General features: G+C 46.7%; 1 protein-coding gene across 1 annotated transcript in view; it reads left to right on the top strand.

The window, feature by feature from the left end:
• DOK5 (docking protein 5) overlaps nucleotides 1–18,883 on the top strand; it is a 157,380-nt gene that overhangs the window by 99,159 nt on the left and 39,338 nt on the right. Inside the window, exons 3-5 of the mRNA XM_075528485.1 lie at nucleotides 4,835–4,949; nucleotides 5,033–5,152; nucleotides 9,309–9,498. Of these exons, the coding sequence (XP_075384600.1) occupies nucleotides 4,835–4,949; nucleotides 5,033–5,152; nucleotides 9,309–9,498 (425 nt within the window). The remainder of the gene's footprint in view (nucleotides 1–4,834; nucleotides 4,950–5,032; nucleotides 5,153–9,308; nucleotides 9,499–18,883) is intronic.

The raw sequence follows: 18,883 nt of genomic DNA, 5'->3' as shown, positions 1-18,883 counted from the left end.
TGCATATTTTCATCAAACTACATGAATTGTTTATGAGAAGATGGAAGGAGAGGCAGCAAAGTCATGGGATGGCACAGTTCCCAGGGGGGAGAGGCCCAGCAGGGTCTCTGAAGGAAACCAAGGTCTCGGCTGAGACCCACGGGTGATTGAGTGAGAAAGGCTTGAACAGGAAGTCTTTGGGGACCACCAGGTCACCCTGGTTCTCTCTGCTCCTCACTATGGGCTCTATGGGCCTCAGAACAAACCACTCCCACCTTTCCAACTCCCCACACTCCACCGAGACCGACTGTTTTGTGAGCAGGGTTTCAAAGTTGCAGCCTGACCTCAGAGATCATGCAGGTCCCAGTCCAGAACACCACAGTCAAGCAATGACACCGTAAAGGAGACACATGATTCGCTAGGTTTCCTAGTTCAACTAAGACTGGTGCTTGCCGTGGTCCAGGAAGTGTGCAGTGCATCACGCAGAGTTTGAAATGTTCAGAAAATGACCAAAATGTGCACAGAGAGCGATGCGCTGTGAGCACGTGCTGCTGGGAAACTGGCACCCCTCAGCGAGGGTTGCCAGGAACCTCAGTTTGCGAAAGCACAATCCAAACCTCAGCATAGACTGGGGGGTTGCCTGAAGAATGAGTCCCTTCAGTTGGGCGTCCGCAACAGAGGAGAGAGGAAGTTTTCTGGGTCTCCTCAGCAACAGGTGGGACACAACATAGTCGAACTTACAGTTCACCTGAGCGGACGTACCTAGCCAGGGGGAGACCGCCTGTGGGTAGGGTCCCATATAAGCCTTTCACCCACGACACAAAATAGGGTGTGCAAGGAAGACTCATCACCTCTGCTCTGACAGCTTCGGGGGTTGGCAGGGAGATGCTCATGATGGGCCATTTCCAGTTATCTACTGTCTTACTAGAAGTCTTGTAAGTAATAGAAATGACTTTCCCCGAGTAACGTGTGTTTGGCGGGGATGGGAAGATGCTGATGTTTGTGAAGCACTTCTGCCTTCTCACTGCCTCCTGACGATCTTGATAAGTACACGACTCATGGGCGGGCCCCATGCAGTTGGAGTGTTGTCTTAGGGTGCTGTTCCCCACACAGAGACAGTGGGGAAGGCTCTGTGCCAGGAGAATCATGCGATCTTCTGGAAGTTGAACGAAGGTCACGATGCCTGGAACATAGGAAGCAGGAGCAAGAGAGGCAGTAAAGAGGCTGGCTATGGGGGAGAGTAGAGGGCCTTAAAGGGCGCACGAAGGCAGTGGTTCTCAACCTGTGGGTCGCGACCCCTTGGGGGGGGTATCGAATGACCCTTTCACAGGGCTCGCCCGATTCATAACCATAGCAAACTGACAGTGCTAAAGTAGCAACGGAAATAAGTTTATGGTTGGGGGTCATCGCCACACGAGGGCCTGTATGAGAGGGTCGCGGCACTGGGAAGGTTGAGAACCACTGCGGATTTAGACTTTTATCCCTCGTGCTATGGGAAGTCCTTGGGAGTGTGTGCTGTGCTTTCTGTGTGGACAAGCTGCATTTATAATAGTCAGCACATCAGTCTGGCTCATGTGTGAACAGTGAGCTAACTGGGACATGGAGAGGCCAGCCAGTTGGTAGGGTGGGTGAGGTGACTTTGGCTTGTTTTCAGATGGTGGCATGGAAACAAGCCAAGAGATCAATGCAAACAGCAATCTGCTGCTGCCTCTGGGGGCCCCGAGGGACCCAGAGCTGTGAGAGTATGTGCTGGGTGGTGCGGAGCTGCTGGTGAGGTTGGTTTGGCCAGCTCTGAGGGGCACAGCTCTGCTGGTTCATGCTGAGAAATTTGCATTCATACTACGCAAAGAGCTGATGGAAGTTAAGTAGCAGGGAAATGAAATGATCAGATTAGTATGTGCATGGGGGATATTTATTCCGCGCCCACCTACTTCTTGAGCCAGGCACTTATTGAATTTAGAATAATAGATGGAGGAAATCTCACCACATAACTGAAGGCAAAGATTGATTGGAGGCCCATTTTGGGGTATAATAGCACAAAAGAGTTAGACGACTGGGAGGTTAAACTTGTCAGTGTGAAAGGCCTATTTATCTTGTAAACACTCTGCCCTGAAGCCGCATAAACCTTCCCTCACTTAAGACCCAACTACCACTGGCCTCAAATGCAGCTTGGAATTTGGAATTTCAGTGAATGAAGGCTGGGCAGTTCAGAAACCAACACAAGGGACCCATGCCTTTTGTGCAAGGGCAACACAGAAGAGTTAACAGGGACCAAAGAAATGGAGGAAATGCAGAAGAGAAAGTCTAATGGAGACTTTTCTTCCCTGAATACCTCGATCTCCTGAGCACCCCTTGACTCTGAGTAGGTTCTCTATAACCATTGCAAAGCCAGGAAAAGGTTAGAGAGTTTTAAGGTGTCAGCGAGTGGGTTCTACATCATGGAGACCCTGTATGTACAACGGAACAAAATATGGCCGGGTCCTGGGCCATCATCACTGTTATTGTGATGTGTGAGCTTAGTGTTGCAGCTACTTTGGTTTGCATCAGCGAGTGCTCCAAGCCTTCTTGGTAAGAAGGCTGTGTCCTCTGCTTAGCCAAGGTTATTAACATGCCTTCCTCTTTCCCTAATGCCACATTCTTCTTCATACAGTCTAGTGATTATATGGGTCTACTGGCTCAGCATAGCGATGGAATACATATGGTCAAAGGATACAGCCCTGACACACACCCTTCCTGATTTTAAGCCATGCAGTATTCCCTTGTTCTGTCTGAGCAGCTGCCTTTTGATCCATGCCCAGCTTCCGAATGAGCACCATGAAGTGTTCTAGAATGTTCAGTCTTTCCAATGGTATCATACATGGAACTACCACGTGTGCAGAGCCAAACTGAACCGTGTGAGATAGGGGCTGCAAGGCTGTGTGAGGGTTCAAAAGCAGACCACAAGGTCTGCCTTCTGAGGTACCACCATATGGGTTCAGATGATCGTTTAAGTTATGAATTGAGCACTTAACTGTTTTTGCCACCCAGAGATGGCATGGAGTCTCTTCAACATTAGGATCCATACAGCCAAGTGCCTGTGCCTAGCCAACCAAACACAAGTAAACATCTTTCAGGTATTCATGTTTTTAGGCAATATCCATGTGATCGCTACACTGTTGTCGGAGAGAGGGGGGTGTCATTTACAAATCAAATTCCCCAAGGGTTCTCCATACTAGAGAGTAGGAGGGGGCTTCAAAAAGTTCATGGAAAAGTTCCATTGTCTTTAAATTCCATTTTTCCAGGAGACTTCAGAACCCCCTGAGAGATGACTTGGATCCAGAAGGAGGGGCTGTGTTTGAAGCTCCTGGCGCCATCTCTGATGGACAAGAGATGGTGATAATTGGGCTATGAATTGCAACCCTCTCTCTTGTTCTCCTAAGGGTTGGGTTGCTTGCCCAAGAAGGTCAACCATTTGAAACGAGCACTTCACCGGTTATTCAGAAGTGATAGGATATTTGGAGGCTTTGCTAGGTTGAAGGAGACTTAGAAACTCATCAGTTAAGGGCTCGCCTGCTAACCACAAGGCTGACCGTTTCAACCCATCCGGCACTTCTGTGGGAGAGATACCTATGGGGGTACCATCTGCTCCATAGTGATTCTAGTTGAGAAAACCCTCCGGGCCAGTCGACTCTGTTACATGGGATTGTTATGCATCAGTGGTACCCAACATCAACATCATGAAACTTGGAGCACAGCAGACTTGTGGGAAATAGAACGATTTCTCCCAAGTCATCTCCCGAAAATGTATGTCAGGTTTAGAACACTGCTTGCAGCTAATGGTAAATGATTGTCCAGTTACCTCCCTGAAGGCAGTCAGTTGCCAGACTATTGTCCGGTCCCACCACAAGTAGGTCCCACTCCCTCCTGTTAAGGACAATGGGCTTCTTCTTCCTAAAGGCTTGCAGTCATACCTTTAGTTCCTGTAGGTGGGGTCTACACCCTACTGATAATAGTTTCTATAGTGAACCAGAGAACAGGTCAAACTGGCTCAGTGATTTCCAAAATGAAGCTGCCTCCCTGAATCTAGGATCTGCCCATCTTGTCACATGTAGACCCCCAATCCCTCTTCCCTTCTTCCTATTGCGTGTATACCTCTAGATCGCCCCTCCCATTACTGTATTACCTGTAGCACAACCCTTTCCTGTGACATATGTTTCCACCTGTAATTAGGGGGCTTGCATGTCCCCAGAGAATATAAAAGCCTTGGTTAGCAATACTCTCTCTCTCTCTCTTTCTCCACTGCCCCCCCCCCCCACATGGACCAAGTGAGGCTGAGGTGAGCATGCTACTATGAAATGTGTCTGACTTCACTATTTCAACCTCTCGATCTCTCATGCTCTCTATGACTTTACTATAATCTTTATTTATTATTGCTGTACAATTGCGCCTACGGGACCTGTGATGATGTTTTAGGGACTGGTGTACCCTGACACAAACTTTGAGTAGCACACGAATTTGTACTACTTAATAATGTTCATGAGCTAGATGAACCCCTCTGCTCCGCACAGTCTCAGAAACCCTGTGGGGTTGCTCTGGGGCAGAATGGGCGTGGACTTGATGGCAGCAGATGGAGTTTGATTTTAGCCACTTGCTATGCGTTAGAAGATGTAATAGTCATGAACGGTGCTTTGCCAGGATCCCCCGAACTACGTGAAGGATAGCGTGGAATTCACTGAAATGATTCCCAGCTTTGAGATGACCGAGACCATTTTCCATAATGCTGGGTTCATCCGTGGTGTGTGCCAAGCCTTGGGTGCCACACCTTCATCCATGCTGTTGGGAGTGTGAGCAAAACTTCCCATCCTTTGCTTTTCAGGTGACGGAACTCAACAATGTGAAGAATGTAGCACGGCTGCCGAAGAGCACCAAGAAGCATGCCATTGGGATTTATTTCAATGACGATACCTCTAAGACCTTTGCTTGTGAATCAGGTTTGTCTGAGGCCAAGGGAGGGTTTGGATGGGCTCTCAGACGGGGCTGTGCACACGGGCTAATCTTTTGGCCATTCCTGCAGATCTTGAGGCTGATGAGTGGTGCAAAGTCCTCCAGGTGGAGTGCATAGGGACTCGGATCAATGACATCAGCCTCGGAGAGCCCGACTTACTGGCCACTGGGGTGGAGAGAGAGCAGAGTGGTATGTAAAGACAAGTCTGTCTTTTTCTTTCCTGTCATACTGTCTATGCCTCCAACCTTGCCGTAGCACTGGAGGCATCTGCAATGTTGAATTTTTGAAGCTGTAAAAACATATGAAGAAAGAAGAAAATAGGGTCTCTAATTCCACCCACCACCGGTATTCACATTTAGTAACTTAAGTTCTTACTTAATATTAGTTCACTATGAAATATGGGCAGATCTACATGAATGACATCAAGGAGGATGTTAGGCTCGTTCTTGTAGTAGATGCTTTACCTTCGACAGCTTTTTTCATGTTTATGGCGCTATGACATCCCCTTAACAGAGGAAGAAACTGAAGTTTAGAGGGGATAGAGAGCTTGCTTTTATTCCAATAGCTAGATAGAGTATTCACTTTTAGGCTACGCCCTTGACTTTTGTTTGCAACATGTTATTTTATGGTGCTAATACCCCCCACCCCAAACCCCATTATAATATAGTAATAATATAAATCAATTGAAGCTTATTTAAAACACAATTTCAAACCAGGGTCACATTCTGACTGGGAAGCCCAAAATGTTCCAAAGGAGAACAATATTTACAGGCTCTTACACTTCAGCTTATCATTAGGCATGACACGTTGTCATAGAGACAGGGGCAGAAGTGTGTTTACATAGGAGTACTATCAGTTTACCCTGAAACACGGTTTCTCATCCGAGCTTGGGAATTTCTGTTTCCAAACGGCACATGGATGATTCTATAAAGAGAGCACAGTGCCGAAGGCTTTGTGTTTCGCTGTTGTTGACTATTGTTCGCTTTAAAGGTGATGTTAAGAAACCAGTGTTCTCAAGGCTCAAGGTTCAGAGCTCCTTACAGGGTGTTACTCTCGGGGGGGGGGGGGGGGTCACCTCAGCCTCCTTGGAATCTAGAATTCTGGCTTCAAGGAAAATGAAAACCTCCTGTCCTCAAGAGTGTAATGCTTCCTTTTCTTTGTTCTTCTCTTTTTTAGTTAAAATATTTCTTGCAAGCTTCCCATGCTGTTGATAGAAAGCAAACTTCAGGAAATATTTCCGCAGGTGCTAAATTGAGTTTTGTTGTTGTTGTTGTTTGTGCCCTAACACTTAAGCCAACTATTTGAACTAAACCCTCAAGCTAGGAATACAGCCTTTAAAAATAACCATGATCAACGTATTCCTGAGCACTGGAAAGCATCAGCATGTTGGCCTCCCCGTAGGAGGCTACAGGTGAGAAATCATTCCTTTGCCTGCGAACAGCTGAGCTTGTGACAGGGAAGAGCGGGTCACGGGGTTCAGTTGCAGCCTGTTGGACTTGCCCGATGAGGACACATCCCCTCTCAAGGGGGCGCGGGGCTCTGCTGGCTTGATTGCAAGCACTGCAGAGGTGGGATTGTGCTGACCTTTGCAGGGGAACACACTCCAGTTGTTAGTAAAAAAAAAAATCTCTCCTGTCCAATGGGAACTATGTCTTCCTGACACGTTTATGACCTGAGGCTATTTGGATGCACCAGGTCGACCATAATCCATCTCCATGGACATGTTATGCACCGTGACCTAGAAGCGCTGCCTGACTCTGAGGGAGTCTTTGCAGGCTGTGAAATTGAACTACAGAGAGGCTCATACGTTTATCCAAGGTCATAGCACCGAGCCATCAGCAACTCACCCGATAGATGGTCCGCTCCACCAAAGGGCCCCTGAGGTCACACCCATGGTGCTCACCCACAGGGTTGCCACACGTGCCGAAGAAAACACAACAGGTTTTGTTTTAGCCGACACCGTGCCAGCCTGCAGTTATTCCCACGACTCACGTTTGTGCGACTATCCTGCTAGTGTCACAGACAGAATCCACGAGACGGCTGTTGGCTCCCATTTGCTGGGCCTTCATTTCCTCTTTGGTCAAATGGGACTCACGGCAGCTCGTAACAAAGGGATGCTCAGGCTATGAATTCAATTTCCTCATTTAAGGCACTTAGAACTGTTCCCTTGTTTAATTTCCAGTGAAGTTTAATTAAAGTGATCCCTGTCACCCTTCCCAGGACTGCTGTTATTCTTGAGCCAGGGAGAGGGACAGAACTTGGAAGCAAAGAGCTTGGTCAAGGTCCCTTCTTCCATTTTACTTAATGAAGACAGTCTTTCACACTCAGTTGACAAGGTTTGGCCCATTAGAAATATACTTTCAAAATAATACTTATTACAGAGACAAACACATAAACTCACTGCCACTGAGTCCGTTTTGACTCGTGGCCACCTGTAGGGCAGTTCAGAGCTGTCCCTGTGGGTTTCTGAGATTGTCACTTTTTATGGGAGTAGAATGTCTCATCTTCCTCCCCCACGGCACCTGGTGGATTCAAGCTGCTGACCTTGAGGTGAAGCAGCCCAACTCGAAACCCACTACTCCATCAGGACTCCATCAATAGTTACTTGAATTCAAACTCACTACCAACTCATGGGGATCCCATAGGACAAGGTGAAAGTCCCCCTGTGGGTTTGCAAGACTATAGCTCATTATGGGGGTAGAAAACCTCATCTTTCCTCTTTGGAGGGGTGATGATTTTGAACTGTTAGCCTCTCAGTTAGCACCCCAACATAAAACCCAGTATGCCCCTGGGGCTTTTCCAGTAGTTACTCACCCAACACTCCCTGTCATCCAGTCCATGCTGACTCCTAGTGAGTGACCCTCTAGGGCAGAGCAGAACTGCCCCTGGGGGGTTCTGAGAGGGTACCTCTTTATGGTGGTACAAAGTCCCATCTTCCTCCCCCAGTAGTTACGAGTGGGCAGCAAATATATTGTCACTGGGCACTGAAAGTAATTTAGAAATTTTGATTTGTAGGCGCATGAATATATTTTCTTTCTTTCTTTCTTTAACATTTTATTAGGGACTCATACAACTCTTATCACAATCCATACATATACATACATCAATTGTATAAAGCACATCTGTACATTCTTTGTCCTCATCATTTTCAAAGCATTTGCTCTCCACTTAAGCCCTTTGCATCAAGTCCTCTTTTTTCCCCTCGCTCCCTGCTCCCCACTCCCTCATGAGCCCTTGATAATTTATAAATAATTATTTTGTCATATCTTGCCCTATCCGGCATCTCCCTTCACCCCCTTTTCTGTTGTCCATCCCCCAGGGAGGAGGTGAATATATTTTCTAAATACTATTTTCAACCTCCTATTTGAAGATTATCTTATTATCAAAATAATTAATTTAGAATGCCACTAAAGTTAAATGTTCATGCAACACCAAATTTTCATGAGATTTCATCAACGAACCATAATGTCAGGTAGGCACACATGAGTGTGTTACATGAGTACTATTTTAGTTCTAAATTTCACATGCAGATTTTCCCCTCTGTAATGTCTTAAATGAATGCCTTTTCTAGGACCCTCACCTGGGGATCTCTGTGGGGGTGAGTATGTGGGTGCAGTTATAGAATTAAACCTATTTATTTAGGACAATCTTGGTAAAAAATGAATGAACACGTCATCTAAATAAAGGAAATGGCCACTTCCTTCCAGAATCTGACTGGCAAAACCTTCTCTGTTAAGAATGTGTTCAAATCTGCCCCGTTGACCTTGTCCCCACACATTGTGTCAACTCGAGTGTATAGTATTAATGTGAACTCTTATTGAAATCATTTGTGACATCAGTTTTTTTATTCAGCTGTACAAATTACAAATTGATCAACATAGCTTAAAAATTAAAAACTGGCACATCCTTATTTCCCACCTGCCTCTTTTGTGAACACAGAGTAGGGGTGTAATTAACTTGTGCTTAGCAGGGGTGGGTGGGATAGCTTTGAATGGGTTTACCACTCTTTTACTGACATACAAAGGGTTTTTTTCTTATGCAAATGGGAAAATTCTAAAAATGACCTTTGCAAATCATGCTTAATGCAGACCAATAACCAGACTGTTCCCTTCACCCCCATCCCCAAAGCTTATTTTTTGCATGATTTCCTATGGGCTGTAATTAAAGATGGCTGTTCTGGGGCTGGTCACTTAGGAGAAAGGTTTATGTGTCCATCTGATAGGCTGCAGCCCCAGTGAGGAGAAACATGTCATCCTGCGTTATTTTGAAATGCCTGTGTTCCCACACGGTCTTTGATGCCTTCTTCCCGGGAATTGAGCCTGACCACCATCTGTTTCCCTCCCAGAGAGATTCAATGTGTATTTGATGCCATCTCCCAAGTTCGATGTACACGGCGAGTGTGCCTTGCAGATCACCTACGAGCATATCTGTCTTTGGGACACCCAGAATCCCAGAGTCAAACTCATCTCTTGGCCGCTAAGTGCCCTGCGCCGGTATGGACGCGATGCCACGTGGTTCACATTTGAGGCAGGGAGGTGAGTTCCATGGTGGCTTCTGCTGTTTTGTTTCTGCGTTCTCCTTCCTGTCCCCCCACCCCCTTTTCACTTTGCTCTTCTAGTTTCTCCTCTAGCCTTACCTTCATCATCAAAAGACCGTTTCCTACCTGCGCTCCAACCTGAAGCAAGTTTTGGAAAAGTCAGAGTTATGATTGTGCAATGCTTGAGGTGCAGCAAAACACTCATCTATTCAACAAGCCCTCCCCCCCCCCCCCCGTCCCCATGGAAGATTGTAATGTTTCACAGAGGTGGTATGAATTTTCATTACATGGTTTAGTTTCAGGCTACAAGCTGAAGCTGAACTAGGTTGAAAAAAATGATTCAAACAAACAAATCTATCTAGTAGGTCAGAGCCTTGGTGGCACTGCCAGGTAAGCACTGAACTGCGGACTGAATGGTTGATGGTTCGAACCCACCGGCTGCTCGTCAGCAGAAAACTGAGGCTATCTGCTCTTATGAAGATTTACAATATGGGAAATGGTCTGTGAAAGGATGCTATACGTCAGAAGCAACCCAAAGGTGGTGGGCATGGTGATTTATTTCCTGGATCAAGCTGAACAAAGGCCAGCGTCTTGGTTGGTAGGAGATTGGTATATGGTTCATCTATGTTTTCTCATCCAAGCTGAGGACAGTGGATGATTGATTCGAGGGACTGTTTGCATTTTGGCAGTTGTTGGCCATTGGGTTCTTGGCCATTGGGTTCACAGTTGAATGAGCGACAGGAAGACTGGGAAAGTTCACCGTAAAACATGCTTTGTGTCAGGCGGAGGGGGGGGGGGATGGTGATGGCGGTATCTTCATTGCTTTGTTCTCCCTTCCCCCTCCTTCAGAGTGTAGTCTCTCATGCCCCGAGGAATGTTCTACTTTAGAATTCACTATGGCTGAGTTGTAAGACAAGGGACTCTGGTGCCTCTGTGATGAAGGTTGTCCGTTCAAACCCACCAGCCGCTCTGTGAGAGAATGAGGAGGCTGCCTGCTTCTGGGAAGACCGGCAGCCTCAGAAACCCTCTGGGGGCAGTTCTGCTCCCTCCTGCTGAGCAGTTCTGTGTCCGAATGGACTCTTCAGCAATGGATTGGCCTTCTGGAAATTGTAGGAAACATAAGCCCTTCTGTGCATGACCTAATGTCACAGTCAAGTTTAAAACATAAAACTTCTACTGCTTTTTATCAAATGAATGGTCCCTGCTGACCAGAAGACAATGTTTGCTATAAGGACAGGCAAAATGGACATTCTCGTCCTTCATGTGCGCTGTCTTAGGATGGGTTCTTTAGAGGGGCAATCCTGTGGGGCCGACCGAAGGGGCCTAAAAAATATAAAACTCACTGCCATGGACAAGTCCATTCAGACTCTGTAAACCTGTAGGATAGAGTAGAGCTGTCTCTGGATTTCTGAGGCTGTCCGTCTTCACTGGAAGAGAAAGCCTCATCTCTCTCCCACAGAAGCGCGCTGGATTTGAACTGCTGACCTTGTGGTCAGCAACTCAATGGCACCAAGGCGCCTTGATGTATAAAGAGAGCGAGAGAGATGTACTTCACGCAAAGGGCGGCTCAGGCAATTGTGGAGTTGGCGAGTCCCGGATGCGCGGGGCAGTGACAAGAAGAGCGTGGTGTCCAGAGGGCAGCGAGCTCTATCAGAACATCCACCTAAATGATGCAGGCAGGCCACACCCAGCCCCCCACTCAAGGGAACTAACTCCCCCTGTACTACTGACTGGCCGCTCACATCACGTCATGTCACATCACATCGCATCACATCACAGGGTGCCTGTCAAACCACGGAGGATCATGACAAGTTGACGGGTGGCCTGAGCCATCACATGGGCATGGAACAGTCTGATCGTGCCCCCAATTCCCCGTCCAGCCCATTTGAAACAACGTCCAGTGACTCACAGCCCGCTTTTCCAAAGGCTGCTCCATGTGGTTTGCGTCTCCGTGTCCTGAAGCTCCTCTCTCTCCGTACAGCTCTGTTCTCCTCAGCTTTGTTCTCAAGTCCTGGGAATAGAAAGAGAATTACCAGGTGGATCTCTTCGAGAATTCGAAGGTTGTCATATTAAAAAATAAAACTTTAATGTGCAGGGCCGTGTTCTAATTTTGTTGGAATCATTTCTTTATTACCCTTATAGAGGGAAAAAAAGCAAAAATGCTTCATGGGAAGATTAAGAATTCATTTTCCAAGGTGGGCATATTTTCCCCTTTGGGTCTCAGAAATTATTGATGAGTTAATTGAAACCAGCGAAAGGTAGGCCTTGGGAATTTTTATGAAACTCACAGCTCAGACGCAGTGCCAGCAGGCTGGTTCTGACTCGGCACAATCCTATGGGACAGAAGAGAACCGCCCTGTGGTTTGCTAAGACGAGCTCCTTAGGGAATTAGAAAGCTCCATCTTTCGCCCATGGAGCGGCTGGTGGCTTCCAACTCTGACCTTGAGTGAGCAGCCCAACATGTGACTCACTAGGCCACGGGCCCTCCTCGATTTTATAATGGAGGTAGGCCTTTGTATCGACTGGACACCATCTCCAATCAGTCCTTTCACGTTCGACATTCATGTGTAAGAGAAATGAGCATAGGTCAGGACTTTGGGCAGTACTAATTCAAATATCAACATTGTTCTATAAATTTTTATTTACTGCCTATAAGAAATCATAATAGGAAAAGAAGATGGCTTTTTATAGTGCTACCTGAGGGCTTAAACCGCAGCCAATGTCTGTAGCATCTCAGGAGTCTTTGAAATGATCCCATTCATCTTCCAAGTAGAAAACGAATCTACTCAGTGGGATGCAAACATTACCTTTATTCATTGGGGAGGGGGTGGAACAGCTAAGGATTGCAGAGAATATTTGAAAGACTTTCTATTTCTCCTAAGTGCGGCGGGAACCCACAGAGACTTTTCAGCAGGCATATGTGGGTCTGTGCTTGTGCACAGCGGTGATATCCTCAGCAGCTCACTGGGCGCGTGGTGAGCGGAACCCACCCAGGGGCTCTGCAGGAGCAAGGTCTGGAGATCTGCTTCAGGAAAGATGGCAGCCAAGAAAGGCCCATGGGTCAGTTCTACCCTGTCACAGGGGGTTGCCATGAGCTGGAATTGACCTGATGACAAGCAATAACAACAGCCCATGGGCCTGGGCAGCATGGCCATGCTCACATCTTCTGAAGGGCACTTCTTGCATTGTGTACAGTAGGACAGAGGGGCGAGGTGTGGATGCGGGCAATACTGACATGGCTCAGGTGAAAGAATAAAGGAAGTGAAGTATGGATATATTGGAACCATACATTTCAGAAACTGCCCAGTCGTCTTTGGTGAAGAGTCATCAAGTACCGACTTGGGAAATGAAAGAATTTTATTCAATGACTTTTATGACCCCTTTAGGGTCTCTTATCCGAGAATATGTCATACCATTAGTTGTAATAACCACAGCTCTTTTTGCTCAATGGAGAGCTCTCAATATTGTGGGACCCCGAGAACAACACCCCTACTCCGTAGTCCTGTTTTGTGGGTCTTGGTGCAAATGTGAGTTTGGTGCATCAAAAAGAGAAAGTCAAGGTTATAGGGTCAGAGACACCCTGGGTCCTAATTTCTCCTTTTCATTTGCCAACGGGCTCAACTTCCTTGAGGATCATTTCTAAGTGGAGCTGAGCCGTGTCTCAGCTGCTGCAATTAAAAAGATTAATCCACATAGAAGACGTCGAACAGTGCTGGGCGCACAGTGCTCCTCTTAAGGAGCCTTTTGATAGGTTACTCGGATGACTTGAGGCAGGACGTGGGTTTGCAGAACGCAGTCAGAGTTAAACCCAAGGTAATAGGACTATTTTATATTTTGCCTGAAACTCAAATAAAGATGAATTTTTATAGTTATCATCAAGATGCTCAGGATAATAAGATCATTCTTGTTCCTCCAAGCGTGAAGGTTTCCTATCTGCCTTGCTTTATTAGTGAAGTTCGGTTTTGTTTTGTTTTTTGGCCATGGCTATTTTTGGATGTGTTCAAAACAAGGCAGTTTCATATTAACTAATATGATTTTCTCCTCTCACATCAATAAGTGGACAGGAGTGAAGTCTCTAGGCAAATCTTTTCCACATAACCCACGTGAGTCTGCAATGGTATCATCATAGAATGCCCTCTAGACTCGGGAGTCTTCTTTCCAAAGACCTTGGGCAAAGTTCTACTCACCTGTCACCTCTGCGAGTGTTAGATGGAAAGGTCACACAGTCTGCTAACTGCAAGGTCAGTGAGTCAGTCTCACCAGCTCTCTGGGGGGAAAGATGTGCTCGTCTGCTTCTGCAAGGCCCTCAACCCCAGCCCGCTACCACTGAGTTCATTCCAAGTCCCATGAAAAGCCAAACCAAACCTTCTGCTATCAAATCAAAGGTGACCTTGTAAAGGGTTTCTGAGACTGTAAACCTTTAGGGAAGCAGACAGCTGCATCTTTCTCCCAACAGCCTTGAAAACCCTATGGGGCAGCCAGACCATTTTGCAGGGTCCTACCAGAACACTGGTGTTGTTTCACGCCATTCTGTAGCCATCCGCCAACCCAGGGTTTAATCCAGAGCTTCAAACAAGTTCCAAATGGTTCAGTAATGACTGACAGAATGTACATGTTGCATGTAACCAAATCTCTCGCATGTGGGACTTTGACCTGAGTAGGAAGTAGACGGTGGTGCCCCACCCCAATATGCCAGCTGGCGCACATTCAATGCTGCCCATTGGGCTACCATCTTTGAGCAAAGCACCTTTGCCTATTTCCTAAAGCAAAGGCAAAAACCAAACTCAGTGCCATTAGGACTCATAGTGACCCCATTGGACGGAGTAGGACTGCTCCTTAGGGTATCAGAGGCTGTAAATCTTTAAGGAAGCAGTAAGTCTCATATCTTTCTCCCAGAGATCGACTGGTAGGTTTGAACCACTGACCTTGCAGTTAACATTCCAATGTGTGATCCACTGCATTACCAGAGCTCATTGCCTGTTTCCTGCTCAGATCAGGGTCCCGCAGGCAGGAGATCTGGTAACTGTGAGATGGGGAGGCTCCATTTTATATGATTGAACCATTTCCACCTGACTCAAAGCCTTGGCTTAGCCAAAGCCCCACCTGGTTGTCTCCTGATCAACCTAGTCTTAGCTCTTACCACGTAAGCTGCTTCAGTCTGAGGGAGGCATTCAGGTAAGTCACAGATTTGCAAGGACGCTGGTAGAATGAAAGAGCCACAGGAGATGAGATGGTGCGTGACTGCCTTTGATTCTGGAAGCTCCTCTTTGCCATCCAGGGTGGAGTGTAGGTAAACCCAGCAAGACTCATTCAGCTCTCCTGGGCAGCAATACTGAACTCCTAGGTCAGCAGCATCTTCTAGTGACTATTTTTCTTCTCTCCTCCGCCTACCACCATAAGCCAAACTGGCTACACCTCTACTTGCCCCTCCCCACTTGAGGAAATGAAGAATAGAGCTATTTGTGTGGGGAGAAACACAGTCGTCCCCCTAATTGCCTCTGGAGATAGAATCCTTTGTTTGTTATGGAAGCCAAGAGCCCATCCTTGTTTCATTGGAAGTTGTTCTTGTCTGATGTGTCTTTCTTTCCACATCAAAATCCCGGAACCTTAGGGAAAGCCATCAGAGGCGCAGGGCTCCGGCTTTTCATGGGAAGATGCCGTTGACAGGAAGCTCTGACTGCCGTGACATCCCCCCACTCCCCGTGGAACCTTCTAGAAATGTTCTTGTGTCAAGCAGGGTGCCAGGTGTCCAGGATGTGCCCCGGTCTATTTTACAGCTGGCTGCTGAGCTAGCACACCTCCCTGTCAGCCGCTGCCTTCCCTCCTGACTGATTTAAATTAACACCCTGGTCGGCGCACCTGCAGGATCGTGAGGCACTCAGGTGACATTCAGCAGAGCGTTCTAAATAATTACTGCACACGGTGCCTCTCCTTCCCAGCCGCAGACAGACTCTCCCGTGCTTCGGACGTCGTTGTAAGGGAAGGTGCTGGAGGTGCCAAGCATTTGTGAAAATCAGAATTGCGTTGACAAATACTTCTCCTGGAACGCAAAAAGGGTTTTCTTTTCCTTTTTTTTTTTAATATGAAGACAGCTGAAGAGCCATGGAAATAAGGTCTCTTGTTTCAAGCCTATCTCACCAGACAATGGCCTTGCTTCTTCCCCTAATTGGCGAGTTTACATATAAAGGGATTATGTGGCCAATATAAACCTTTGAACATTTTTCAAGGTGTTTTCCTGATTCAAAGCCATGGAGTCAATGCTGACTCGTAACGACCCCCTGTGGGTTTCCAAGACGAACTGGTTACGAGAGTAGACAGCTTAGTCTTTCTCCCATAGAGCTGCTGGTGGTTTTGAACTGCCAACCATGTGGATTGAAGCCCATTGTGTAACCACTACACCACCAGGGTTAGAAGCTGCTTAGTAATATCTTGTTTCAGGATGTCTTAGAAAGCCACCCTATTGCCACGGGAGGATTACTGAGGCAGTACATCTTTTGGGAAGCATTTGGCTTCATTTTTCTCCCTTGGAGCAACTGGGGGGCTTGAACTGCAGGTCAACTGGTAACCCTTTATACCCCCCCAGGGTTCCTTCTTATAGAGTACACAGTACAAACATCCAAGCCAAGTCACCGAGTTGATTTCTACTCACATTGACCTCATACAAGGTCCCCAGGAGTGTAAATCTTTATCAGAACAGATAGCCTCATCTTTCTCCCAAGGAGCTGCTGGTGGGTTTGAACCTTCGACCTTGCAGTTAGCAGTCCAATGATTACCAGGCAGTAGTATCAGGATTCCTATAGAGTACATACTCATGTTTATTAATGAATGGGAGGAAATGAACAAATATAATGTACTTTGTTCATTCTCCAGACCATGTTAATGAGAGAAATTTTAATACAAATGTGCTGGATCTCTGAAGCAGGTTTGCTAAGGGGGACAGAAGTTCTCTCCATCTGCTATAAAAACAGACCACAATTATGCCATTTATATGACTCTTCACTCTTCATTAGTATTCATCTAAAATAAATTTCATTATAAACATAATGCACGTTTGTAATGAATAGTTCCGCACTGGAGGCATGGATGAAATCAGAAGAGATCATTTGCTTCTACCCCCCGAAGGAACCTGTCTCCACTTACCTTTAATGGACAGGAGCCCTGGTGGCACTGTGAGGTAGGCATTTGGCTATTAAACTCAAGGTCAGGGTTAGAAACCTCCTGGCATCCTCTTGGGAAAAAGATGAAGCTGTCTTTTCCTATAAAAAGGTACAGCCTCAGAAACACTAGGAGAATAAGCAGGCCTGGAGAGGTTAAAGGACTTGAACAGAATCCTAAATCTCGGGTAAAGGGTCACGACGAGCTAGTTTTCAATCCTGAGAACACGGTCTTGGGTGCAGTTCCACATGGCCTCACATGCTTGTGGTGTGGAAAGATAAAGCTCCCAATAGTTTCTGAGGTCTTGGTTATGTCTAGATTGTTGACCATTATTGTCCGCGGTTCGGGATGACGGGTATATGACATATGCAAGGTTATTGCTGAACCCCCAAAGCCATTAAGTTCCTTGGTAACAGTCATGGTTTGGGTTTTCTTATATGTGAATACTTATTAGGATGATAACAACAACCAAAAATAAAAGAACCACACATTAAAAACGAAAAATCAAAAACCACGCCCAAACCCATTGCCATTACCTCAACTCCCCATTCATAGCAAGCTGGTATTGATTTCTGAGGCTGCAAATACTTGAGAGAAGAAAGTCTCATCTTTCTTCCTCAGACGACTGGTGGGTTCGAACCACTGTAGCTACCAGCTATCGGCCCACTGGTTTCCTACAATGCCACTGGGGCTCCTTCTCCATACCAAAAAACCCAAACCAGGTGTAGCGGAGTCAATTCCAGCTCATGGCAACTCCTTCGACCACATCAACCCCATGTCTGTCTGAGTAAAGTTGTTTTATACTTCACAGAGTTTTAAGTGATTGATTTTTTTGGATGTGGATGGCCAGAATTTTCTTCTCAGACCTTGCTTCTTGGGCTCTAGCTTCCAAGTATGTGCATCATGTGCCCTACCCAAGGACGACTCCCAGAAGACACAAACTGCTGCCGTTGAGTGGATTCTGACTCTTCATGACCCTGTTGGCAGTGTTGACCTGCTCCATTTACTTCCTGAGATTGAAAATCTTTTTGGGAACCAACAGCCTCCTCTGGCTCCCATGGGTTTGAACCACTTATCTTGCTGTTAGCAGCCCAATGCTTCTCCCATGGGGCCACCAGGACTCCTCCCAAAACACCTGAGAGATTAAACTTGAAGACATTATTTGAATTTCTCTGAGTTTCCACTCACTGGCCTCTGTCAGTGTAAGCACAATGGGAAAGGGTATTTGGCGCATCCGGGGCTGCTTTGGATGCTCAGTGCGTGTGCAGGCTGAAAATCAACAGGGACAGGGACAGCGCCGGGGCCTTAAGAAGACAAACTGATGGAAACACTATGATCTGCTCTGTAAACCTTCACTGAGTTCAAAATGAAATGTTATAAAAAAAAGGACTCCTACCAGGAGGCTGTGCACTCGTGGACTGCGTGACCCCATTAGAGCATCTTTGGGCTGGGCTGTGCTTTCTGGAGAGATGAGAAGCAGGCATTGCCGCGCTGGCTTATGTAAGACCATTCTGCAGTCTGTTTGCTCTTTCCTCATTAGCCCCCACCCCCATTTCCTTCTCTCTCCACTAGGAGAGTAGGCCCATTATACTAGTTTGATGAAGCATTATAGCCACGTTTTAAAATGGGTCAGAGAGCAGCTTATGAAGCAGTATTGAACCTGTTGAAAGGGAGAGTCTGGGTGAAAGAGCATGAAGATAGGGGTTAGGAGCGATCCAATAACAGAGAATGTGATGGTCATCTGTCCTTGGTCATGCTGTCCGTTTGAAGGGCATGGGCCTCTGAGGAGTGTGGACAGCCAGTCCCAACTTGGCTCAACCTCAAAGGTCTGATTTCTGTTCTATCTATAGTTCTAGAAAGCACCTTGTCATATACTGTGAACCTCCGACCCCTTGGCCATAGCTCAGGAGGTTTGAGAAAGTGAGATGAGGTACTACATCTACAATTTAGGTGACTTCACCTAAACTCTTGCTTTGCTCATGCACCCGAAAGCTGTGACTATGTTGGACTCATAGTACCTCATGTAGACAGCTGGCCGGCGCACCTGTCTTTAATGGGACCTGTGTTCTCCCACTAGCCACTCTGCTTCCCATCGATCCTCCTGCCTGACCATTGGTGGCATTTGTGACTTGACCCTGTCTACAAATGATAAGTGATGTGTGTGTGTGTGTGTGTGTGTGTGTGTTTCAGAACCTCAAGTGGAGGCAAGGGGGTACCATGGACATTGA

This window comes from Tenrec ecaudatus, chromosome 12, assembly GCF_050624435.1.
Source record: "Tenrec ecaudatus isolate mTenEca1 chromosome 12, mTenEca1.hap1, whole genome shotgun sequence".
Classification (NCBI taxonomy): domain Eukaryota; kingdom Metazoa; phylum Chordata; class Mammalia; order Afrosoricida; family Tenrecidae; genus Tenrec; species Tenrec ecaudatus.
Note: the sequence above shows the minus strand (reverse complement) of the source record. Positions and strands in the feature narration are given on the sequence as shown.